Genomic DNA, 27622 nt, shown 5'->3' on the forward strand with positions numbered 1-27622 from the left:
TTAAAATTCTGAAAACAAATTCAAATATAATTGAAACAAGTTTAAAATCGGTTGAAACAAATGTACACACTCTTTAAGTACTTTTAAAAATTCTTTAAAAATGTTTAAAACTCTTGAAAAAAAATGTAAAACTCTGTTAAAAAAAAGTTTTAAAACTCTTGAAACAAGTTTTAAAATTCAGTTTAAGTTCAAAAATGATTAAAACAAGTTGAAACACGATTGAAACAAATGTAAACACTCTTAAAGCACTTTCAAAAACTCTTGAAATAAATGTACAAACTCCTGAAACGGCTTTTACAAACTCCCCCCCCAAAAAATACACACTTTATTAAATTGCTTCAGTAGTCTGTATAGTTTTTCACCTCCCAGTTACAACATTTTCATCTAAATTTGATGATTGTCTGAGTTTTAGAAATATTTTCCTTTGAAAAATATTTTTTTTGTTCAACATTGTTGTGCCGTTATTATCCACCAGGTGGCAGAGTTGAAGCAGGAGCTGAAGCTGCGGGGCCTCACAGTGTCCGGCACCAAGAACGATCTCATCGAGAGGCTTCGTAACTACCAGGAGCAGAACGGCAACACAGCAGCTGCGCTGAAAAATGGAATGTCCACTTCGATGTCCACCGCCAACGCACCCACTCCCTCCCCGACAACAGCCACCACTCCGGACCACCCATCCGGAGACGGGGGCTTCAAAATATCCGTCTCCTCTCTGGGTCAGGCGGTCCCGGGGCGCATCATGCGCTTCGGCAGCACCAGCTCCAGCCCTCCTGTGTCACCGAGTCCTTCTGAGCGCTCTCTGGCCGGGATGAGTCCAGATGAAACCAGCTGTAATGGAGACCTGTTCGGGGAAATGGTGAGATTCAGGAAGTTTAATTTACCTTAAACAGACAATTCAATGGTCATGAGCAATTTTCACTTATTATTAATTTTTAAAACTCAATCGCCATCAGATCACCAGTCAAAAATATTTTTTTATCTTAATGTAAGAAGCAAAAAATATTAAGCTTTTGGACCCCATTGGTCAGTCAAATCATGAGTCTGAATCATGGTTTTTAAGCTATAACTTAATTTCGACACCAGGGGGAGCTGCAGACACTAATCTTAATACTGTAATACGAGTATTAGAGGAATATAATGTATCATCCATTATAATATATTAAGTTATTTTAAATGTACAAAGCTGACTTACCGTCTCAAAACTACTGTTTTTAAGGTGTTTTGTTGTGATTTCTCTGAAGTAACATTAGCATGTAACTCTTGACAAGTCAAGATGCCCTTTTGGGTCAAGTTTATTAAAACTAAACCTTTAAACTAGTGGAAAAAGGTTTTTATATGAAGGTCGGTCCGTGAATATAATGCCGCCATTAAACTGGTCGGTACAAATAAGGTCGGGAACCCCTTGGTGAGACCAATTACATTTCAGTAAATAAAATAACATGAGTAACAACATGTGAACGAAAGATGATAAAAAATTTGCTGAATTGTGAATTTATTGTAGATTATTTTATAAATCATTTTGTGTACTGAAGAAAAAAGGTTGAAACAAATATTGACAAATCATGTGAATATGGTATATAAAGAGACTTTATTTCAGAAATATTATTTTAATATGATTGAATTCCCAAATTATTTTGATAGATAAGAACCTTTATAGAGTTATCTTTGGACTTTAACTCGTAATGAAGACTGAAGTTATTAGTCAAAATAAGTTGTACATGATCATTTTATAGTTCGACTCTGACCCCATGTGGGCCGCAAAGATACAGGTGACGGACCACATAAAGCGCTATACAAATAAAAATTACTTACTTACTTACTTACTTACATGTGGCCCCAGGGCTGCATTAGACCAAATATGACATATATATGTGTATATATATATATATATATATATATATATATATATATATATACATATATATGCCCTTAACAACATTTGACTGTATGTGATATTGATTTATTCTTAATATATTAAACAAACACTCGCAGTTTGATTCTGTATTATTATTATTCTTTGCAAAAAAAGGGTGAGATTTCAGTGTTTAAACTGTAGACTGACATCATGCTCCTGGTCCTTCTCCTTCCAGGTCAGCTCCCCTCTCACCCAGCTCACCCTCCATCCCTCCCCTCAGCACCCGTCAAACGGCTCCCCACTCTCTCAAGTCCTGCAGATCAAGGAAGAATCCCAAAACTCCTGCAGCTTGTCGCGCTCGTCCTGCTCGGCGCTCCAGCCGGCGGAGTCGCTGCAGGTGGACTCGCTGGACAAAGACCAGATGCTGCAGGAGAAGGACAAGCAGATCGAGGAGCTGACCAAGATGCTGAGGCAGAAGCAGAGGCTGGTGGAGACCCTCCGGTCCCAGCTGGAGCACGGCAAAGGCGGGGTGGTGGTGACGGGAGAGGTCAGGGAGAAGCCCCCCGTGGTCCCGAACGGCGTCGTCAGCGTGCAGGTGAAGCAGGAGTCGGATGAACACATGGAGGGTCTGACGGGCGAGGCCCAGACCAAGAAGACCGGCCAGCCCACGCAGTGCTCTCAGGAGACGCTGCTGCGCCTGCAGCAGATTCACCGGCAGCAGCTGCAACAGGCGGAGCAGCAGAAACCTGCCGAGAACCAGCCCAGCCTGCAACAGAAGCAGCAGAAGAAAGACGCTCAGATCCTGATCCAGCAGCAGCAGCAGCTGCAGCAGCTCATCATCCAGCAGACCCAGCAGAAGCAGCTCCAGGCCCAGCAGAAGCTGGCCCAGCACAAACTGGCCCAGCAGAAGCTCAAAGGTCAGATCCAGACGCCGCAGAAGAACCACCTGCAGCAGAAGCAGGCTCTGATCATGAACCAGAAGCTGGCGGTCAACCAGGCGCAGCAGAGGAAGCAGCTGAAGGCGCAGCACCAGAAGCAGCAGCAGCAGGCGCTGGCCGCGCAGCAGGTACCGACCCGAGCCTCGAGCCCGTCACAGAGGTCCGGTGTTGATGTGCTTTGTGCTTCCAGCTCACGTCCGTCTTCATCAACCAGCAGAACAGCTCGCAGGTCCAAACGCAGGCCATCTCGCTGGACCTCCTCAAGGCCAACGGCACCCCGACACTGGTCACAGACAGCAACGGCAACCACTACTTGATCGCACTCACCAGTCCAACCACTGACGGCCAGAACCGAACGTCCCCGGCGGCCAGAACCAGCGGGCGCGTCACCCTGCAGGTGAAGTGACGACACCAGCGCCTCACGGGTCCGACCGTTGCTCACGACTGTCGTTTCCCTTCAGAGAATCCAGTCCAGTCCCAGCAAACTGCCCAACACACCCGGCCAATCACAGGAGACGAAAGAGGCAGAGCCTGTCACTCAACCTGTCAAAAAGGTCATTTGATTGTTGTGATTCTCATTTCATCTTTTATTTTATTTATTTTTTGTGACTCGTTTTTTCATTAGTAGATGAATGCTAATCGTTTGAGTTAGTTAAGTAAAAACATAATTTTAAATGTTAACAAGTAAATAAATCATCATTTTATTTTATTTGAGTTAATTATTATTTTATATGTTAATTCAGTTATTGAATATCTGCATTATGAGATATTGATGATTTTATTTAATTTTATTTATTTAATTAAGTAAATAAATCATACATTTTAGATGCTAATTGAGTAAATAAATTAGCATTTTTACTTTTTAATTCAGTAAATAAATCATAATTTTTAGATGTAAATTAAGTAAATAATTTAGCATTTTTATATTTTAATTAAGTAAATAAATCATAATTTTTAAGTGTAAATTCAGTAAATAATTTAGCATTTTTATATTTTAATTCAGTAAATAAATCATAATTTTTAGGTGTAAATTCAGTAAATAATTTAGCATTTTTATATTTTAAATCAGTATTTAATTTAATAAATGAGCATTTTATGTGTTAATTGAGATATAAATAATCTGCAATTTATGATGTTAATTGATTAAAATGTCACTATTAGATGTTAATTCAGTAAATAAATCAGCATTTTAAGATGTTGGTAAAATAAGTAAAAATATCAAGTGAGACAATTTTGGATCATATTAAAAAAAAAAAGGTTTATTGATTATTACATTTCTCATGATTTTCACATGCGTTTTTTTCGTTTTTTTCTTCCACTTTTATTAAAAGCTAAAAAAAAAAAAATATTTTGATAAAAGCAATCAACGTGTCTCTCCTCCAGGGACCGAAGGCGAGTCTCCACCTGGACACTAACGGAGCCCCACAGTCCAGCGCAGTGGTCAGTGCCCCCCCGAGCCTGCAGCCCTTCTTCGAGCCGGTGTCGGACGGTGATGCCATCTCGCCCGTCAAGGTAGCAACTCTCTCGCCCTCCGCATGCTTCTCCCGTCGCCCACTTCATCTCTGACCTTCTCCCCCTTTCTCCTCTCATCCCTCCATCCTGGCAGAGAGAGGAGGTGTGTCCCCCTTATGACCGCCACACACTCTTCACCCCTCCCTCTCCCAGACCCACCACCTCCCTCCCTCCTCAACACTCCAAAGTACGTCTCTCTTCCGCTCTCTCGCTTCTTTCCCTGGATGTTTTCGTGTTCCGTCTCTGATGGAAACACTGTTCGTCCTCCATGTTCATGTGGAACCATTAGATAGTAAATTAATTCAGTTTGATAACGACACATGACTTTTCGTTGGAGAGATGATTTCACCGTTTGTTTGTCGACCCTTCAGGAAAACGGCGTCAACAGTCAGCAGATGGACGACCTGTTCGACATCTTGCTCAAGAGCGGAGGTAAGAATCGCAACTTTCACCCCATCATGAGTTTTCGTGGTCCAGTGCTGACGTGACTCTCGAACCTTTCAGAGATCCCCTCCTTCAAGTCCAGCCCGGACCCCTCCCTGGCACCGCTCCAGACCCGGCTCCTCCCCCCCGCCTCCCCCCTGTCCCCCCTCCACCTGTCGCCCCCCAGAGAACCGTCAGAGAGCCTGTCCTCCCCGCAGCCCCCCCTGTCGGAGCCCTGCTCCAGCAGTGGGCGGCTGGAGGACTTCCTGGAAAGCACGACGGGCGCCCCGCTGCTGGGGGTGGAGCCGGACGGCGGCTTGACGCTGATCGACGACCTCCACAGTCAGATGCTGAGCACGGCGAGCATCCTGGACCACCCGTCCACCCCCATGGACACGTCTGACCTGGGCTTCTCCCCGCACTCCACCGGCCTGGACTTCGGCGACCCCACCCTGGACAGCATGGACTGGTTGGACATTTCCATGGTGGGGAACGGCAGCGGCGGGGGGGTCAGAGGTGAGGGTGGGGTCGTAGGGGGGAGAGAGGGAGGCACGAGTCTGGCCCCGCTGGCCCCTCACACCCCACAGAGCGTCTTTTCTACCGACTTCCTGGACAGTACAGACCTGCAGCTACACTGGGAGTCTCTGTAGCTACACACACACACACATCTACACACACACACACACACACACACACACACACACACACACACACACACACACACACACACACGTCTGTGACTGCTGGTCTTGCTTTGTCTCTCACTGGTGGAATGAGGTGATGGACTGAAGTGGTTTATGTTCTTTAAGATGGACTTTTTGGGGTCAACGTTGACTCTGAAGGTCAACTGTAGGTCATTTCATCATGTGAGGAGACGGAGGAGTGTTCGTGTCAGTGCCTCCTAACTTTTGCACTTATGCTGATTCTGATTGGTTCAGTAAGGGTTTCCAGAGCGGCGCCACCTAGTGTCGAGCAAATTGACCGGTCGGTGGGCGTGAACAGAACGGCAGCTGTCGGTGGAGAACTGAGCCGCGCCCACATCGGTCGGTTCTGCTCCGTGTATCTCACAGTCGACACTTTCAGGTTCAACAGCATCGAGCAATAGTGCACTTAAATATTTACAGAGAAGTGAAACATTTAAAGTCGTCTGGTGAAAGAATTATTGACATCGAATTGAAACAAATCAGGTTAAAAAAAATTGGATTTAACAGAAATTAAAGGATACACGGAGCAAAAACGTGTGTGACACAAGGTTGGCTGTTGCTATGGAAACAAACCATGCGAGTGGTTAGAGTAGAAGCCTCAGTGGAGGTGGAGTATCGTGGGATACATAATGGTAGACCACTATGTAATGCTGTATATGGGGTGTATATTATCAATTGTCCATATGAAGATTTTTTTTTCTTTGCCGGTCGCTTCAAGTTGGAGCGGTGCCGGCCGGGGACGGAGGCTTCCAAGAGCACTTGGACCCTTGACAGTTTTTTAAAGAAATAAAAGTTGAAAAAAATAAAAACATTTGAAAAATTTCCACTGATGTGATTTATGTCGTCATGTTTCACGCGTGTCTCACGAAAACTCACCATTGTGACCCCAGATCTGGGAGGAGCTCAACGTTGAGTGAACATATTTTGGGTTGTATATTTTTTTAATTGGAGCATCCCAGCTTCTAAGGCAATAGGCGGGGGACACCCTGAACAGGAGGCCAGACACTCAAACTTACGGAGTTCCCTATCGACCTCTTAAAGTATTGGACTGTGGGAAGAAACCAGAGTACCTGGAGTAAACCCAGACAACACGTGGAGACACGCACAGATTTTACATCAATCTCTTTTCTCTTAATGGAATACATTTGAATAATGTTCAAATGCAATCTTTAGTGTCATGTAGTTTGACCTAAAGTATTTTGTTTAATACAAATAAATATAGTCGTTCAGTTTACTAATGGGTTTTATTAATAGTTGTGTAGTTGTTTAAAATACATGATATACATGTTAAGAGAAAAGTAAAAAAAAAAATGTGCGAGAATATTTATTATCTCATGTTTCACGTGTCTAACGAATGCACTTCCACATTAAGGCCACTAGGGGGAAACATTGCACCTGCTTCGGTCCCACTTTTAAAACGTTCTTGTTCTTTTTAAATGAAACTATTCGATTCTCTCTCAAATTTTGTTTTGCTTGATTCATCCCTAAAATATTTAATCTTCAATTGCTCTTAGATTTTATATTTAAATAAAAAAGAAAGTTAATACATGTTTTTAATCATCAATAAATCATCAATTACCTCTTTAAAAACCTCCGTGAATTACATGAACCAGGCCTGTGTGGAAGTTAAGATAAAATTGAGAGAATCTTCCATATTCCACTAATTTCAAGAGTTTTTAATCAATTTCGAATTACATTCATATTCCAATTAATAATTTAGGCTACATTAAAAAAAAAACGTATAAAACAGCTCTCTTGACAACTGTGAAGCCATTTTTCCAAAGTAAAAGCTTAATTTTTTGTGAGGGCTTGTTTTGCACATAAAATGACAAAGACGACATAACAGGTCATCTGACGTATTTAAAGTGTAAACTTTGTCAAAAAAATATTTTTCTTCCTTCAATTTTGTTTTGGAATATCTATGAATCCACTTCCTGTTGGGCTACTTTGACTTCCTGTGGGAAGGAGCCGATTCTATTATATTATATATATATAATATCATATGAAAATAACTATACTGATGATTATAAAATAGGATAAAATGATGAAAAAAAATCCACTCGTTTTTGTCTTTTTGACTTTGATTTGATATTTATTTTATAAATAAAACATTAGTTAAAGGTTTGTTGACTTTATTGATCCAAGAGCTTCCCAGTGTCGTCAACTATCGTTTTAATATTTCAAACACCTTTCACACCAGCAGGACGTGAGACCATTCTTCTGCCCATATATGTCCACGTCTGTTCAGGGAAAAAGTGTCTGACCTCAAACGCAGCATCGATTCTGATATTTGTATGAGCTGGACGTCATTGACCTTTCTCTGACACGCTCAGGAACTGGATTATTCTGTGACCCCAGGTCAGGGAATGTTCATGCAGACGGTCATGTGACCCGACGGAGAAACGACAGACAGTCTCACGTAAAATCAATTATGATGTCACGATCGGAATGGAATGGAAAAACAGGAGCTTAACATATGTAAATACAATTCAATATAACAAAAACAAAATCAGCCAAAGTCCATAACTGATACATAACAAAGAGTAATACAATATATTGTAAAAAATAATAAAAATAACAAGGAGTCCAATATCTCAACATTTATAAAAGTCCAAAAACAAATTTTGAACCAGGGAATAAAACACGAAACAAAGGAAAGAACAGAGAACCTTGAGAACAGAAAATAAATCACAAAACAGAACACACAAGTACCGAACAAGAAAGTCGATATTAAGGCTCTGGGTTAGGAAGGAAAAGTACTTTATCCAAGGAAAAAACGTGGAAAATAACCAGAGGAAACAGGTCAATAAACATACATACTGGTACAAAAGCCGAGGGCAGATGTACTGCAGGTTGTTGACCAGCCTTGTTACATTAGGCAGGTTCGTGTGGAGAGAAAGACATACAACAGGAAGTGACCGTAAAAAATGAAATCAAAATAAAAGGTAAGTATGACACACTTGTCTTTATCAACCTCCAGAGTGAATATTATCCTTTACCTTTGAACCATTTTAATTTTGATTCATCAACGTTCTGCTCTTTATACTTTACATCTGTTCAAGTTACTTTATTAATTCGTTAATTCATCCTTTTCAACATGTTTCAAATCTTCATAAACCACATGTGTCAAATCAAGCTGTTTTATGTGGCCCGTGAGATTGAAAGAATAGTCAAGAAAGATTAACGTTCAAGTTGACAAAGTCACCTATGAATATGCCAGTAAGATAAGGCAGATATAATATTATTGTCAGCAACTACAAGAAAACTCTGACAAACAAAAAACTAAACTAAAAAACAAGCAGATGTTTGTGCTTCAAACATGGATAATTGTGTAATTTATGTTCCATGTGTTTGGTGAAAGATACATCTGTTAGATGCGATCGGACACATCCTCAGTGATGTTGTATCCTAGGATCATCATGGGTTCCGGGTCTTTCAACATCAGACCCCCTCACCGGGGGTGATCAATCCCCGGCCTGTGTCCCGGCAGCGTTTGCCCACGGTTCTGCCCTCTTAATCCAAACCAGCGGCTTCAGTTACGGATCTGATGGTCTTCCATTTCACCTCCCCGTCGAATTCTGGCCGTGTGAACACTCTACAGAGTGACGGCCCTTCAAATCCCCGGCAGTCCACCTCCAGAGGCTCACAGATTGTTTTCCAGCCTTTCCCCCTGCACTCTTCCACTAGCTCCTGGTACTTGGCATGCTTTCTCTCACTGGCCTCGTCCATGCGTACTTCCCATAGCAGGGTGAGCTCCAGATGACTCCTTGGGGGAATCAGAGAAATTGACCATGTATGGGTGAAACCTGGTCGATGTAATCTTATCAGGGAACTTCAAGTGTCTGCCGAAGTCTACTTCCAGTTGCCAGTCGTTGGCGGAGGTGAGAAGGCCGGACTTTGCCCGTGGTGGCATATTGGGCTACTCTCCAACTCTGTGGAACGTGATGGTCTTTGGTCTGTGGTGGCCTTTTTTGGTGTTGATGGTGGTGGCGATGCTGTCAGCTACTGCTCTAAGCACCTGGTTATGGCACCAGTGATAGTGCCCTTCTCTAAGGGCCTTTGGACAGCTCCTGAGTAGGTGTTCCAGGGAGCCCTGTCCCGAGCAGCGGGGACAGGATGGTGTCTCTGTTTTACCCCAGACGTTTTGCAGGGCTTGGGAGGACACCATTGACAGCCTGGACTAAAAACCTGATGCGATGGAAGTCTGCGTTCCAGATGTTGGATCAGGTGATTTCCCGTTCCAAAATGTTCAACTATTTTGTCCACGCTCCTTGCTGCCCCATTCCCACCATCCTGTTGGCTCCCACTTCCTCCACGCCTGCCCGCAACAATGCCTTCTGCCTCAGCCGAGTCTTTTGACTGCACTCCACTTCCTGTTTGTTTGCACCTGAATACCAGCTGATGCCACCTTAAGGCCTCTGGATTCTCTGTACCCCAATTTTCTGGACACTATGAACTCTTCAGTGATGCCACTGATCGGGAGCTGCAGGAGGTTGCAGGTGCCATACAGAGCAGAGCTGCTTGGGCTGCATGGTAGATCAAGCCATCTTCGCAGGTAGCTGCTGACCATTTGGCCCCATGCCCTTGACTGTTGTTATAGGTACTGTGTACACTAAAGAGTCCACAGGATCCGGGGAAGGATGGAATCCAGGCTTTGAACTTCCCTGGCTGACCAGTTTTGTCAAACCGGCTAAGCCAGACCTCAAGTTCTTTGTTCTTTGGTTCTGCAGTGAAATAACTTCCAGAGGCTCTTAACTGTTTTTTCTGTGATGGTTGGGATGGTGGCTTCGGACAGGGAGAAGCAGAATCCATCCACTACTATCCCTCGCTTGAGCACTAGATACTTTGATTTTGCTTGCTTAAAATCATCCTTGCCCATGTGATTAACTTCTCTAGGCCATGCAGAATCCAGGGGCGACATAGCTCAGATGGTAGAGTGGTTGCCTGCAGTCCAAAAGGTTGCAGGTTCAATCCCAGCTCCAGACAAGCTTGTGTCGTTGTGTCCCTGAGCAAGACACTTCACCCTGATTGCTCCTGATGGTGAACTTGGCGCAAGTGTGCATGCCTACTCCCATCAGTATGTGTGAATGGTTGAATTTCCCCTCGCGGGACTAATAAGGGATTCTAAAAAAAAAAATAAAAAAAAAAATAAATCTGCTGCCAGGTACGGATGTGGTGGTTAGAGTAAGGTCATCCACGAAGGCTCTAATTGGGGGCTGGCGTTGTCAAGATGTTGACTATCATGTTCATGGCGAGGGCAAACAGGATGACTGAGATGGTGCAGACGGTTATAATATTTTCTCAAGCCGATGCCAATCTGATGTACCTGATCTAGTGGTGACTCTTAGCCTGAAGTTACTGTAGTCATCCAGAATAAGGTCCGAGACTTCGCTGGGAACATGATGTCGATTGAGGGCGAGCTCGACCAGCTTGTGTGGGATGGATCCATATACATTAGTGAGATCGAGCCCCAGTACTGTGAGGTCCTCTTTCCCTTCACGTGCCTCCCTGATGAGTTGTGTTACCACACCAGTATGTTCCAAGCAGCCGGGCGCTCCAGGGATTTCACCCTTCTGAGCGGATGTGTCTATGTAGCTGTTAGTCGCTGTGACCAGATACTGAAGAAAATCTTGCCTTCGACACTTAGCAGTGAGATGGTCCGAAAACTGACTTGTCATGAAAAGTTTACAAAATAGCAAAAACTTAAAGGAATTAGATTCATGAAATTGTGTCTAAAAATGTCTGCGGCAGGATGTTCACGCCTCGTTTGTATCATCAGAGAAGGGTCAGGGGCCCCGAGCCTCTCAATCAAGTTTCAAAGTGGACCCCGAACCACTGACAGTAGCTCTCACTGGGAGTCGAGTCCCTCCTGAGCGTGTGCAGCTGTCAGGGTCCAATATAGTCGGACATTTGCATCTTCTTTGATTTTCCAAAGGTCAGCGTTGACAGCCAGGTCTGTGGGGGACTGGACGCACAATTACACAAACACAGACACACACATATAATTGGTGACAACAATAACTCCACTCTTATGCTCTTCTTTGATGCCTCTTTAAGGTTTCTCTTTGAATTCCCTCTCCAGATACGCATTCAAAGATGAATAAAAAAGACATTATTGATGTGTCCAGTGAGTACAAATAACGAGCCGAGCTCCAGCGTCTCAGGAGAACGAATCATTGAGCTGCAACATTTGTGTTAAAGGTCATTAAGAAATGCTGTGACAGCTTGATCGACACATAAGTTGGGCGTGATGGAAACATCGTTTAGGAGTTGATGGAAAACATTTCTTTCAAAGCAAGAAAACAGATAAAAACTTTTTGATTTAAAAATGATGGTTCTCGTTCAAAACATTTTTTTTTTACTTTATATCTTTAAGACTGTATTTTGTATTTTAAATTCCTATTGTCAACACTAAGTAATTTATTAAATAATTAATATTTATAGAGCGCTTTTCCAGACCAGGGTCACAAAGCGCTTAAACAATCAAAACAATACTCAATAAAATATATACATAAAATGTCAAGATAACACCGAGAACAACACAGGAGTTCCAGAAAATCAAGGAAAAGCCTGAACAAATAAAAATGTCTAAAGACGTTTCTTGAAGGAGTCAGTAGATCCATCAAGCGCAAAGAGAGAGGAAGATCGTTCCAAAGCTTAGGAGCAACAGGAAGGATTTCTCTCCTCTGGTCCTGAACCGTATGCGAGGAACCATCAGTAGATTCTGATCCACAGACCTCAGATTACTATTGCTTATCAATCTTGACTTATTATTTTTGTAACCCATTTACATTTAATCATGTACTTGAATATTTTAATTTGGATAGATCGAATGATTGACAGCTGTGTTCCTCAGGTTCCTGCGATTGTGACACACGGGGCGTAAAAATTGAAGAAGACCGCAGGACTTTTAAATGAGGTTTTTCAGTGACAGGCAGAGTTCGGATGGAGGAAAACTGACAACCGAAAGCGTGTTTTTTTGGTTAACAAGAATGCAAGTCTGTACACAGACCCAACCAAGGTAGATGGAATGAGACATCAATGGGAAGATGTTTTGTTTTCAAACAATATTTTGAGGACTCGTGTTTTAACAACAAGTCTCGGTTCGATGCTGGATTCACCACTGACCAAACATTAGATGAGGTAAGTGAAGTTTGACACAAAATCCTTTTCATTTACACATGCTGAGAGTTCCTTCTGCTCTTTGTTGTTTAAGCTGCAAACCTAATTTTTATTCATTGTTTTTTTTTTTTATACCCCAACGTGGCGCTTTATGAAACGGGTTTCACGGCTATTTTATGTATGTCCCTGAATGAAACTTGGATATTTCAAGAGGCCAACTTACTACAGTTGTACTTGTTTTGCTTCACATATACTGTATAGCCTATTAGAAAGTCATATTTGTGTCTCATATGGAAATGATGTTGTTGACGAATGTCAACATGACACAAGTCCTACAGAACACAACAAGCCTCACATGAGAAGCTCACGTCTGCCAATATGTGTTTATAGTGCTTTAAATGCACGATTTGGTTAGAAAGCACAGTTTAAGCGACAGACATTGACATTCATGTATTCATGATGAATAGAACCATTATCAGCAGAGACATGAGGTGGTTATCTCTTGTCACATTCATATCAAATTCATCTGAGCTGAAGGTCTGAGAAGTAAAACTGTAGAGTCTATTAAATGGATTCTTTATTCATCTCTCAGAGAGAAACAGATGCTGCAAGTAATGTGAGAGACAAAAATACAACACTGTAGAAATAAAATAAAAAGAAATGGCAAATATAAATATTAAAAAAATCTTAAATATAAATGTTAAATATGTTTAAATCAGGTGTGTTGGTGAAAATATGTCTCAAAAAGGTGTGTGCTATGTGTGTTAGTGCAGGTGTCTTGGTATTAATGGACATTTTTGTTATTCCACGTTGCAGATTGTAAACACGACACGGGCTTCATTAAGTGCAGAAGTGTTGGACACAGAGCTATTGCTTCGTTCTACACCGATAAGGGGTAATTTGGACCCGACCAGTGTTCAGCTCAGCAAAGAGACCACGCCTGGAGATGCTGACGGATGATGATGATAATGATGGTGAAGATGAAGATGAAGGTCAAGGACGGGACTCTAGCTCTTCCTCTGTGCAACACAAGTCGACCTATGATCCTCTGTATACGTTGACGAAGCTATTCCAACTGAGGTGAGAGGTTTCAAGTGCAATGAATCTTGTCTGTAGTATAGTGTATATATATATATATATATATATATTCAGTGTTTGATGAAGTTTTTTCTTTCAGCGGTACGACAGGAAACGCTTGTTTTTGAGGAGTGTTTGAGAGCACTCTTTCACCTTTTTTCTTTCATTCATTCTGCTGTGTGTCAGCGAGGCTTTGAAGTGAACCAACTTCGAAGAGGGACTTTTGTGGAGATCAAACAACTCTGCCAAGAATGTCAGCACTTCAAGAAGTGAAAGAGACACCTGTGACGTCTGCAGCAGTTTATTTTACTGCTGCATCGTACATTCGGCTAGAAAAGGTATAAAGATATCATTTTCATTCAGACTTTCAACCATTGACTTCAACTTTGCACACTTCTCTCAGGTAACTTACTAAGTAAGTAATAGTTATTTCTAGACCAGCGTCACAAAGCGCTTTAACAATCAAAAACAATAATAAAAACTATGAACGTCGAGATCTCAGAGTACAATACTTTACCAGAACATGTTCAAAACCAACCAATGTTTGAACCTGCCGTCTTCCATGAGTGGAGTTCATAGCAACGTTCATTCACAGAACAACTTCAAAAGGAAGAAACAATGGGGGTGATATGAGAGCTGACTCGCCACGTGATGATGAAAGGATCATCCCAGTGTGTAGAACTGGGAAGAACCAACTTTAGGAAACATCATGCGATAAGAAAAAAAAAAAACAAGTTGAAAACCTGGGTTTCGAGAAGTTCTGAGGAGCCACATAGATTCGTTTTTGAGATGAAAGAGATTAACACTGTCAGGAGAGGCAGAAGGAATTAAAAAGTCTAACCCCACTGTTTGGGAAATACCTGGGCCTCCAACAAACGACGTTCTCTAGAATTTCTACATTTCCCAAAAGTGTTTTTCGTGTCAACTTGTCTGTCTTACATGCAGCCTCTACTTTCTTCTAATAAGATGTTACTTCTTGAATGTCTGTTGAAGAATCAGGTAACGGGCAAAAAAGAAAAGTACATTTTACCACACCAAATCCAAAACATGTTTTTATTTAATAGTCACAAGTAAAAACAATTTTCCGAAGGAGACCTCCTGAGGGATCAATAAAGTTCTACCTAACCTAACCTAACCTAAAATCATCCCTAAATATGTTGTACATATTTTGTAGTGTGTAAGGATTCAGTTTGGTTCTGTGATACACTTCACCTGATCTTCCATCTCAGGACCTATAATCGAAAAGTAAGGGGATGTTACACAGATTTTATACTGCAATAGCAGGATTAACTTGACTAATAAATGATGTTGAATTCACTGATTTAACTTCATCCATAAGGATTTGTGTTAATGGTTGTCTGACTGTTGCCCCGAGTAGCTGGGACAAAATCCAAACCCATATAAGATAATCAGTGAATAAAATAACGTAAATAAGTGAATGTAGTGGAGCAAGTTATGATCTTATATTATTATAGTTATGATCTTATATTATTGTAATTATGATCTTATTTGCCGGTAAATAAGTGAAATTAAGTTGTGAAATGAGAATTCATCAAGCTGCTTTAAAACAAATGATTTACTCTAAAAAGTATTCAGGGTTCTCAACATTTATAATCATTGAACGGTTCTGCGTGGAAGGTTTCACCTCAAGTCCCCTTCATTAGGGGCCTTGTTTGTTGTGAAATGTTGTGTACAAGTGAGGGAAGAAAACGTTGCGCGACGTCACTTCTGATATCACAAATAGTGTGATGCGTCGGGAGCACGACGTTTGCTCGCACCGCCGCATGAGACTCTTTGACGTTTGAGAGGCTTTTATGATTCTAGGTTTGTATTTAGGTTGAGGCACGGAGCGTACAACAATGTTTGATCAATATACTCAACCGTCTGTATGTCTGTGGGGTAGATTGTTATTTGTGGGTACCACGACGTGTACAGACTTTCTCTTGAAAAGCAAATATAACTTTCCCAAAGGTGCAAAACCGACTTATCACAACTTGCTGCGCCTGGAAGAGAAAATGCAAATCATTTTTAGTTTCTTTATTTGAGCAGTAATTTCCTCATCATGACAATGTTTTTAAGTCCTTACATCAGTGATCTGATCCAGCCTTACACCCCAGCTCGGGCTCTGAGGTCTGTGGATCAGAATCTACTGATGGTTCCTGAACACGGTTCAGGACCAGAGGAGAGAAATCCTTCCAGGCTGTTGCTCCTCAGATTTGGAACGATCTTCCTCTCTCTCTGTGTTTGATGGAGTCTACATACTTACTTACTTATTACCGTATAAAGTTCTCCCCTGTCTGAAATCTCGGCGAACAAGAGGTTACAAGAGCGGAGCGGATTATGACGTCATAATGACTTGGCTCCTCCTCAAGCCAGATGTAATCACGCCCGCTTTGTTTATACAACGAGTCCCTTGGGTGACAAACCTCAATGTTTTACCAATTACAGCAGAGTCGGTGTGCTTATGACAAACAAGATTTAATGTCCAGAAAATAGTTTTCTTTGGGTGGGGCTTAAGATAATTTTCAACTGTAAATAATTAATTTAAAAGAGAGATCAATTTATGCATTTAAGACACAATAAAATGAACAAATGATTTTCTCTTTAAATAAAATCAGTTTGCGTGACTAGAAATATCCAGAAAGATTCTAGAGAACCATCTCCGAGGTGCTCATCGGTCTTTTCGTCGTTATCTTAACGTGGAAGAACATCTTGATGAACTTCCACAGCAGATGTGCATCTTCGCCACAACATCACCGACATCGAGCGTAAATGAGACACGTGGACCTCGGCTCCTTTGCCGCCTCTGGAGGTTTTAATTAAGAACCATCTCGCACCGATCCCTGCTGAATTAAAATCTTTGTACTTAAAGGATGAAAGTGAGCCTAGCTACACACAAACACACACACACACACCCACACACACACACGGTGACCTCAAAGTCTGCCTCAGTTAACATCTGTAATTGGACTTAATTAAAATGCTCAAGCATGAGCAGAGACAAAGTTTGGCGGAGGTCGTCCCTCTCTCTCTCTCTCTCTCGCCGGTATCATCGCTCGCCGCGGTCACGTGACATGGTGGCCCTCACGCATCGATCCATGTGTTGATGTTCCTGATCAATCAGCTGTTCTGTTGTACAGGGCAGTGGTTCGCTCCCGCAGGAACTGACCTTATAATCACATGACCCCCGCGGCGGCGTTCCTGTCAGGGCCGCTGAGCAACACGTCAGTCAGGAGAAACTGATACTAATGTGTGCTTCATGCTGCCTCGCCGGGCTCGTCGCTCGCACATGAAGCCATTACGAACAGGTCGCGAGGATCCGGAGACGCCGTGAGGTTGTGTCGTCGGTGAAGACACTTCAACACACGTGGGAGTCACCTTTGTGTTCTTCATGCATAAACTTAGTGTGTCCTACTTTTACTAAATATACTTTTTTTTAGTTCCAGCAGTGGAAAGACATATTTTTACATTTCTTGACAGACTTTTTCTGTCTTTAAAATGGCTTCTTGGTAGCCTCAGGGTTAAATGTTTACTCATGTGATGGTTTCATGTTTCAATGGTTTTAATCATAAGGAAAACCTACACAACGGAAGAGACAAAGAGAAAATAAATGAAAATACAACTTAACAATTAGCTTAGCAACATAGCAATAAACAATTCGTTTAGCAATAAACAATACGTTTAGCAACACAGCAATAAACTATAAGCATAGCAACATAGCAATAAACAATTAGCTTAGCAAAATAGCAATAAACAATACGTTTAGCGACATAGCAAAAAACAATTTGCATAGCAACACACAGTAAACTATAAGCTTAGCAACATAGCAATAAACAATTAGCTTAGCAAAATAGCAATAGACAATATGTTTAGCAACATAGCAAAAAACGATTTGCTTAGCAACATAGCAATAAACAATTAGCTTAGCAACACAGCAATAAACAATGCGTTTAGCAACATAGCAATAAACAATTACCTTAGCAACACAGCAATAAACAATTAGCTTAGCAACATAGCAATAAACAATTAGCTTAGCAACACAGCAATAAACAATGCGTTTAGCAACATAGCAATAAACAATTAGCTTAGCAACACAGCAATAAACAATTAGCTTAGTAACATAGCAATAAACAATTAGCTTAGCCACACAGCAATAAACAATTAGATTAGCATCATAGCAATAAACAATAAGCTTAGCAACATAGCAATTTACAGTAAGCTTAGTATCATAGCAATAAACAATAAGCTTAGCAACATAGAAATAAATCATTAGCTTAGAAACACAGTAATAAACAATTAGCTTAGCAACATACCAATAAACAATTAGCTTAGCAACATAGCAATTAACAATACGCATAATAATTGTATTCATTATATCTTATTTTAATATTTTTTGGAATTGAATAGTGCATTGGCTGCGAAGTGCAAAACAAATAAACAAACTATTGGCACAAATTTATAAAATTTTGAAACAAATTCACTAAACAAATCCAGTTTCCATATTTTTACTATTAGTTTGTAAATGTAAAAAAACACAATATTGTAAATTTAATTCTCAATTTGTAGATCTGTTTCCAAGGTTTATGAATCAGTTTTGTGATTAAGTTCATTTTTTTGTGTGCATCACAGTGGTATGACTTTTAGGTCAAAGATTTGTATGAATGTTAAGCCCTTTTATCAAAGTATGTCTTTGAATTACGACCCTTTCCTGTGACTCTGTGATCATCTAAGCATGTGAATGCAAACCAAACACATCTTAAATCTTGTAAATCTTCAAAACACCTTCCCTGTCAAGAGTTGACATTCTGATGCACACAAACTGTTGAAGATAAATGTTCATGTTGATATCTTGACCTGCAGATGTGCCGGTGATGTCCACGGAAAGACAAATTAAGCCTCCGGGATTGACAAATCAAGGTTGACTCTGTCCGACGTGCGACTTAATCTGCTCAAAGCTTTGTGCGTGATGGGATTGACACCAGTGGTCCGATGTCTTCGAGTATTTTTGATGTGATCAGCATCAAAACATTCATATTCATGAGGCGTGACATCACGCGGTTAAATATTCAGCAGATCGGGGACCTTCAAAGTGTTGCTAATGAACGAGGCTGCTAGTAAATCAGGACCTGCGGGCGCTCGTGAATCTAGTTCAACACCAAGATTACAGCAACAGAATGATTTCGGAAGCGTGCAGAGACAACACAATGTTTTTCTCTCTGTCAAAATATTTATCTTCTCGTTCATCTGTGACTCCTGGCAACGCGCTCAACCTGACTTTTTCACCTCTGCCCAAACCCTGTCACTCTGAGTGTTTTATGTTGAGGGAATGAATTATTTATGCTAGTTTTCACAACATGGATTCACAACTTTTTACTGAGTGATGTGTCCTATTGTCCTGTAGACAATTCATTTTGAGTGCTTGAAAATGAGCAATTAGTTGTAAAGGGGGAAGAAGATCTCCCTCAGAAAATTGTAAAAAAAAAGTCTATTTCAATATATTCGGTAATATATTCACCTCTTTTCAGTTTTTTAATTTTATTTTCAATCAATTTTCAATGCCAGCTATTTCACCAGTAAGTTATAAAACACAACTTCCAATTAAATCAATACAACTGCCATGTATTTTTATTGTGGAACTTCCTTTTCTTCTTATTTCATTCCTAACTGTTTCTGCTCCCAGTCGACTTCACTTGATTAACTCATCAGCTAAAGAGCCTTTTGACAAAGTCTTCCTCAGCAACAGGCGCCAGAGTGTCAACTTTGGAATATGATATGTTTCACTTGAATAAGTTGTCTGTAAATTAACTTTTAGAAAGTCCTTTTTTTTTGTTTGGCGATTCCGACTCATCACAACAAAATCTCTGTGTAGTATTGACGCCGAAATATATTATTTTTGGTATTGGTTGTTAAAGTAGGTTGAAGTGAAGTTGGAAACTAATACTAACTTTCTATGAAGAATTAGCTTTCTATTGTAGACAATAACATTGAAAATGACATAAGCTGCTTGGCAGGGGTCTATGCAACTTGATTTTTATCTTTCAATCATACTTTAAAAAAAAGCTTAACTCCAAAGTATGCAAGGCAATGCATAGAAATGCAATACTGTATTAATACAATATATTATAATTTTACACAAATCTTCAAAAAGCTACCAGAATAATGTTTATATCACTATCTTTTTTACAAACAAACATACTTTTAGTTTTTGTTTCACAGGCGGCTGCTTCAATTGAGCCTTTTTTGTTTAAATCTCTTTTTTTCGAAATGTAATCCCTTGACTGTTCAGACGTGAGGTTTATATGTGGCCACGTCCACGTGTCATGATGGGATGTTTACCGCAGGAATCCAGGCTTCTGTTGATTAAACGTATTAATGTCGATACAGCAGCAGCGACTCCGCTGACGACGAGCGTGTCTGTCGGCGACCGGCGCTGACACTAGTCGCAGCAGTTGTTGGTGGACGGCTGCTGGAGGCGGCCTGTTAAAAAAAAAAAAAGGGAAAGTCTCAAAGCTGTAGGATTACATCAGTGTTTTCGGAGAGACGGCGCTACATTGTGTCCAACTATTTGACTCCCAAAAAAGTGGCTGCGTGTGCTTGAAATGGCCAAAAAGCATCGTGGACTGAGAGTCTGTGGTGACATTTTAGCAGTTCAAAGGGCAGATCCTGGTCATGCAGTTTGTTCACTCATCTCTGCACTCCTCCCTCCCCCAGCCTCCATCCTTTTTCGTTTCCTTCTTTCTTTTCCCCGCTGCCCTACATTCACTCGCCTCTTTTCAGTCCCTCCATTACACTCGCGTCTCCGCCGCTGACCCGCGCTGGCATGTGGACGCCCGACCGCGGAAGGACGTGGGACACACAATGGGGAGGATTTGGAAACCGGGCGACGGACAAAAAAAGCGTCTTGTCAATCTGGCTTATGATTCCATTAAATTTCCACTCATGTTGGGGAGAAAAATCGCAGAGAAACGTGTGGGTGTGTGTGTGTTTGCGTGCATGTGGCCAGTGTGTACTTCTCATCGACAGCTACACAAACTCATATGTTTCGCTCTGGATACGAAACCCTTTAAATATTAATTTAATATATAAAACAATGTAACACTTCTAACACACGTATCACTTTTTTTTTCACATGCATCGACACACTTTTTTTCCTAACAAAAAATCACGCACACTTACAGGATAGTATATGGGGTTCATGTGAGCAGTGTGACCCACACACCCACACAAAGTTATGTCCAAAAAAAGGTCAAAACGGAAAGAAAAAAGTATCATAAAATGGAACAAACTGAGTCGAACTGATGTTATTTGCTTCTCGCTTTCCTCCCGTCACGCCTCCCTCCTCTGGGGATACAGTGAGTTGCAGCTGGATCAGCCTCCATCTCTCACACACACACACTCACACACTCACACACTCACAGTTTCCCTCCACTCTCTCTCTCCCTCATCCGAGGTAAACGGAGACGGAGATATCTTCTGGATTCTGAACTGTTGCAGTGCTCAGTGTTGCCCCCCCCCTCACACACCGCCCCCCCCACCCCAAACACACTCACACACACAGATGTTCACACACTCACATGCCACTCCAGCCAGAGGTGGACTGCTCTGCTCCAGCACCTGCCAGCACTGACTGAGGAGGTGACGGAGGGAGGACGAGGGCGAGAAGACAAGCGGAGGCTGTCGCCGTGTGTTTAATCCGACCGGAGGAGGCATCGGATGCTGAGGATGGACGACACATGAGCGGGAAAGTGAGGAGGACACACACTCCGGGGGCTGAGATCATGATGCTGAGAGAAGTTTGCGGATGTTTTTAACTCTTCCACTTTCTCTGAGCTCAGAGGAGGGAGTTTGCACGAGACGAGACAAATAAGGTGAGTCTTATTTATTTATTTTAAATGTTATTATCATGAAAACTCAACTTTTTTTTTAGAAGTGCTGAACCAGCAAAAATCCTTTTATCTGAAGATACGACGGAGACAAGAGTGTATTCGGGGCGAGAGATCTCTCGTCTCATTTTCTCTCGCAGGAAATTACAAAGTCAAGATTAGAATCAGAGGCAAAAGGTGAACTACATGACGAGACGTTTAAAAATTAATTTTAATTTAATCATAATTTATTTTTTAATTTGAATGATAAATAACGTGGTCTGTAGTTAACATAAACAATTAGATTGGTTTAGATGAAATAAAATAAAAATCTTGATTTGTAATTAGTTTATCTTGTTATAATAAATCTCATCCATTAAAAATAGCTGTTTTATTCATTTCGTTTGAAAGATTTTTAATGATTATTGTGTCCAATTATAAGATTGATGTATAAGATTTTTTTTAATAAAGTCATTTATTTTCTGCAACCTTTAGTTTCCACCATCAGGGCTGAATATTTCTGTTCTTTTGTCTAAATCATTAGAAGTTTATGAAGTTCTCAACTCAAGAAGACTTGAAAACGCACGGGAGATTTTGACAATCAGAAACATTTGAGTTTGAGATTATAAAGTTGTTTTTCTGGCATTAATTACTGCAATTAATGAATCACGATTAATCGTATCTTTTAAAACTCCTGGTTAAACTAGTCGTTACTCTTTCGAGGTCGTTCATACGGACACGTAACGATCGGCATGGATTTTTTTTTCTGATAGTGCAGAGTTCATATACTAGTGAGCAGGTTTGATGTATTCTGAAGTACATTTCACTTAAAGACAAGCGAATAATTGAGGGAATATTAGACTCAATCTGCAAAATCAGTCACTTATCTCAAGTTCGCTGCAATGAAAGTTCGTGTTTGTCCGTGAAAAGGAAACAGATCCGACAGTATTGGTCTGTCTGCTGACCTTGTCCCGTCATAGATTCCATAAGTATGTTCGCTCAATGTTGGGGCTGAAAATCCATGTTTTTACCAACATGTCTGCTGACCTCTGACCTCTCATGTGTCTGCCTACAGGTGGGACCTCGCAGCAGAATGACTTCCACCCTCACCTGCCTCCTGCTCCTGACCCTGACCCAGCCCTCGCTGACCCAGGACTTCACCACGGTGACGTCGACCAACCTCGTCATCCCGACCTCCTTGACCAACCAGACCGCGACCTCGTTCGTGGAGACCACCCAGAATTCCCCCCTCGAGACGGGTCTGTCCACCCCCAACAGCGGAGGGGACGCCGACGACGAAGACGGCCCCCCCGTCGGCGGGACGCGTTGCCAGGGTTACTACGACGTGATGGGACAGTGGGACCCTCCGTTCAACTGCAACGCCGGGGTCTTCCTCTACTGCTGCGGGACCTGCTTCTACCGCTTCTGCTGCCAGTTCCGGCAACAGCGACTGGACCAGACCATCTGCTCCAACTACGACACGCCCATCTGGGCCAACACCGGGAAGCCCGTGGCCGCCATCACCGAGGGCCAGGACGACCAGGACCGGGACCGGACTCACCTCATCGTCTACATCATCTGTGGCGTGGTGGCCATCATGGTGCTGGTGGGCATCTTCACCAAACTGGGTCTGGAGAAGAGTCGCGGGGGAAGCGGAGGAGGCGGAGCTGGAGGCCCGCACGCCGACCTCAACTCCAGGTGAGGAGCATGAGTGTGCGACGGCATGTGTGTGTGTGTGTGTGTGTGTGTGTGTTCTGCACGTGCTCGCATGTGGTAGCAGACAATGGTTGGAAAGTTGGAAATTGTTACTTTAGCTAAAACTTCTCAGTAGCGACAACAAAATACTAACTTCAGATGTTTTATGATATTGACGCAAATATTAAGCAAATTTGATTCAATCTAATAATAATGTCAAAAGTATCTCAATAAAATGACTTTTGTGAATTTAAAACTTCCAACTTAGAGCTGAATAAATGTGGGTCTACTAACACGAGGGCATGTGGACTTTGATGTGTATTTGTGTGTGTATTTTGCCGTTTAAAGAACCACAATACTTATTTTAAAAAAGTACACTTTAATAAATTTAAAAGAAGAATCTTTTCACATTGGAATTAGTTCAGTTTGTGTTTGAAAAAAAAGTTTTTTTATTTCATTTTTATTTGCTTTCACATTTTCTCTTGTTTTAATTTTCTTTGTCTTTTTAATCTTTTCTTTTCTTTGTTGTTTTTGTTTTTGTTTCTTTCTTGATTTTATTTGTTTTGTAAGTATAACATACATCTGAATAAAAGAGAACGTTCAAAAACTCTCGACCAAATCATCTCTGACAGTTTTTAATCCAGGAATGTTATGAAGTCATTGAAGCTCCTGGACAAAACACATGAACACTCGGTTAAAAAAAACAGTGCTTTTAGGCATTCCATGTTTTCTTTTCTCTTTTGGTCAGTGACACGACACACACAAGAGTAATCACTTCATTGATAACTACGGAAGAAACCTAAACATTTTTACATTGTAAACATGTATATGGACACACAAAAAACGAAAACAGTTCTCAAACTTGTTTTGAGTTTCTGGCAAAAGAAGACCACGTCAAATAATAAAGTGTTGTTATGGTGACATATTGGGATCAAGTGTGAAGGGATTGTTGTTTGGCTCTTGATTTTAGTCTAGTTTGTTTAATAGAAATCCACCAAAGACGACTTCACCTTCAGCTTGAAACTGGTTCCAAATCTGTTCTGGTTTCTCACAGGATATCATCCCATCATGTGATGCATCCCTCTCTCAAACCCCCCCATTGTCTTATCTCTAGCGAGTTCACTCATTCATGCTAATTATCCTCTTTCCTCTCATGCTATAGATGTTCCCTTATGACCCACATCTCACCACAACATCCATGTCCCTGCTGTCATTCCACAGGTTTCTATAATCGTCTTTCATCCCGCGCTCACCTATCCGCTCACCTGAGCCGCTAACTTGTTAGAAGGAGGGAGAGAGGATTAATAATTCCTGCAGGGAAAAGCGTTTCGCTGAAAGAGAAATGCATCCTCTCCTCAAACCGCTCGCAGATTAACCATCCTTGTTTAGATTAAACCAGTTTCACCAAGATTACGGCGACATGGTTCAGCCGAACGCCAGAGCTGTTCGCTCGCTGACTCGTCCATTCCTCACCAGCACATGTGTCATTTTGTTTGTAGCCCCGCTGGATAATTGGCTCATGAATAAAGTATATTAATGTTGATATGGTGATGTAAAACAACATCAGTGTTGATGGTGATGTAAACAAGATTTAAAGTGATCATGGAAATGTTTGGTAAATTAGGACAAAAAAACAGGCATAATATCAAGTGTTAATATATTCTTACAGCTTTAACTTTTAATCTGTAAATGTTTTTTTTTTAAATACATAGACATATATTATGATTTCCTGCACTCTAGATATCGTCTCAGATATAATTCATAATGTTCTGTATTCTATCTTTCCTATACTGCATCATTTCTTAGAGATCATTTACAAATATATCGCAATTTTGTCTCATGTGTTGCAGGATAATGCAAATAATGTGCTGCATTTATATGCAGTTTTAGTGTATTTCTAAAGGGTACTTTAGCATTAATCATTAAATAGTGTTGATAAGAGTTTATGATATTGTAACCTGTTCAGTGAGGAAAATCTCTGTTTACTTTCTAGGAATTTTATGTGAATTGAACACAACGTATTGAAAATAATATCGATGGTTACAAAACATCAATGAGTTTGCAGTACAGCATAATGTAAATTATTAGTTTAGAAAAGAAAAAACAGTGAATAAATGGCGTGTGTTTTTAGATGTATTTGTTTCTTTTATTGAGTGTCATTAATGTATTATATTAAAGCATTAAATATATTCATAATAATGCGTTTAACAATATTTATGATTTCATTTTTTATCGTTTAATGACAGAACAAACGCAAAAAATGCATTGTCTAAACTAGGTTTGACATTAGACGTTGGACGCACACATGCACACACACACACACGCACACACACGCACACACACACACACAGAAGACTTGATCAGGTGCAGCATCATTTCTAGTGCGCTCAGAGTGACGCCGGCGGTCGTACATGTCCGCTCTAATGAAGGGCTCACACATGGGAGAGACTTGGTTCTACAGCAACAGAGTAAATAAACACCAATGACCTCCATGAAGTGCCCTACACACCCACACACACACACACACACATGGACACACACACACGGTGTGCTCACACTTACTGGCAGTGATTTATAGTTCAATTAACAACAAGAATGATGGAGTTGGCATTTAACTGGCCTGAGCACGGATGAGCAGCGCGAGGGGTCGGGATAGCCAGGAGGCCAAGACTCCAACACTAAGGCCACCTACACCTGAGGGCCACGGCCGACAAAGGTCACGCGTTCTACACTGGGGGTGTGTTGTTCTGGTTTGTGTACTGGAGATATTTACCCAAACGTCAGTGGCCCATTAAAGACATCATGATGAGACACAACCCAAACATTACGTTTCTGAATCAAAGAAGGGTAAACCGAGGACACAAGCAAGCGACCCGACAGAGATGTGTTTTTAAATATATTCAATAATTAAATCGACATTTTTCCTGCCCAATAAATAACATATAATACACTAGATTATGTTGCTTTTAATATTTATTGTTTATTTTGAACAATTCAAGCAGTGGTATCTAAAATAAAATGTACATTTCAATTCACAACTTGATCAGTGAATAACACCATCTTAAATTATTTTAATTATTTTCACTGTATATAATAATTAACTTCATATTCAGGTTGAACGCTTTCAGCATTCATAGAATATTAAACTTAACCCCCCCAAAAAATATCCAACCTACAGGGTACAGTTTTCTTTTACTTTCCACCAAAATCACATTAAGTTCACTTGTTACACTGAGCTAAAAAAGAAAAACCTTGGGAGCATCTTCTAAATATATCACCCGTTTAAAATGAGATTTCAACTGCTAGAAAGCTGTTTTTTTATAAACCTCTCCTGGTGGTTCCTTTGAACATGCTTTCTTACTCCCAGAATATTGGGTCCATGGAAACTCAAGGAGGCCCAGACGTGCCTCATACCAGACACATCGTGGTATATTAATGGAATACTGAGGTTTTCCTTGGATCACTGCGTGATTTGATCTTTACAAAGTGTCCTGCGTCGGCCCCCGTGCCTCCTCCCAGTTGGATATTGCCAGTAGTGAACCTGTCTACTTCCTTCCCTCGGATGGCAGAGCTCATCAAGTCCAGCCACACCGTGGAGAAAACTCGTTTCATTTTCCTGTTCTTGCTCACAATAAAAAGAGTTGGAACTTAGATTGTTACATACTGGCATAGAATCCTTATCCTCGGTCTTTGAATACATCCTTCACCCACTCACGCCTTGTATCAAACGAGAACCATGGTGTCTGACTTAAGTGTAGACTGATTTCAATGGATATGTAGAAGTGCTAGACTGGAATTATTATGGAACCTATGCTCTATAAAAGGATGTTTCAAGCCACATTCAAAAAGCAACTTAAGTTGAAAAAAATGAGCTTCAACAAGTCACAGTCTTTAACCAATCAGAGCCTGAATTAAGAGATAGGGACAAAAAAATGGCGAAATAAACTTGACCGAACAATTTGATTGGCCAGATCCAAATCTTTTCCTTTTCATTTTTCAAACAACTTACATTTCAATAGAAAGTCAGACTTTCTGATCCGCCATTTTGACTCTCCACTAACTTAAGACCCCCTCAGCAGATAGACCTTCTCTTTAGATAGACTCTTTTTCAGACTGTGGGAAGAAAGTCTCTTCCTGAAAACTAACAACCACTCGTGTAATCAGCTCACAAATCTTCTTTCAATTAGTTACTTTTTCTAGTATTTTCCCTCTGCATTAACCTCGCGTAAACCTGGCCTATGATTGGTTAATAACCAAATACCAATCATCACCAATAATGTGCTTCTAACTTAGGATGAAATAAAACTGTGATTTGTGGGTTTGGTGTTTCAGTCATTAATTAGTGGTAATAGTTATATCATATAATAGAGGCAGGAGACACAGATATTTATTTATAGCCAAAGTACATTTCTCATCTCCTCCTTGGAAAATATT

General features: G+C 41.0%; 2 protein-coding genes and 1 pseudogene across 8 annotated transcripts in view; 2 read left to right on the forward strand and 1 right to left on the reverse strand.

The window, feature by feature from the left end:
- mrtfab (myocardin related transcription factor Ab) overlaps positions 1-6254 on the forward strand; it is a 36654-nt gene extending 30400 nt beyond the window's left edge. For 6 of the 7 annotated variants that reach the window (XM_087784367.1, XM_087784368.1, XM_087784372.1 and 3 more), the window contains 8 exons: positions 476-856; positions 2091-2921; positions 2984-3190; positions 3255-3347; positions 4177-4305; positions 4400-4492; positions 4677-4737; positions 4810-6254. In XM_087784367.1, coding sequence (XP_087640493.1) covers positions 476-856; positions 2091-2921; positions 2984-3190; positions 3255-3347; positions 4177-4305; positions 4400-4492; positions 4677-4737; positions 4810-5378 — 2364 coding nt within the window. In that variant the 3' untranslated portion in view covers positions 5379-6254. The remainder of the gene's footprint in view (positions 1-475; positions 857-2090; positions 2922-2983; positions 3191-3254; positions 3348-4176; positions 4306-4399; positions 4493-4676; positions 4738-4809) is intronic. The other variant, XM_087784370.1, reaches the window with a different exon arrangement.
- Positions 6255-8945: 2691 nt separating this feature from the next.
- On the reverse strand, positions 8946-21341 carry LOC148086190 (uncharacterized; annotated as a pseudogene).
- The window catches only part of LOC148086191 (protein shisa-9-like), a 31572-nt gene continuing 25223 nt past the window's right edge, over positions 21274-27622 (forward strand). Inside the window, exons 1-2 of the mRNA XM_087784377.1 lie at positions 21274-21499; positions 22569-23191. Of these exons, the coding sequence (XP_087640503.1) occupies positions 22587-23191 (605 nt within the window). The 5' untranslated portion in view covers positions 21274-21499; positions 22569-22586. The remainder of the gene's footprint in view (positions 21500-22568; positions 23192-27622) is intronic.

The sequence above is a fragment of the Callionymus lyra genome, chromosome 2 (assembly GCF_982586985.1).
Source record: "Callionymus lyra chromosome 2, fCalLyr1.hap1.1, whole genome shotgun sequence".
Classification (NCBI taxonomy): domain Eukaryota; kingdom Metazoa; phylum Chordata; class Actinopteri; order Syngnathiformes; family Callionymidae; genus Callionymus; species Callionymus lyra.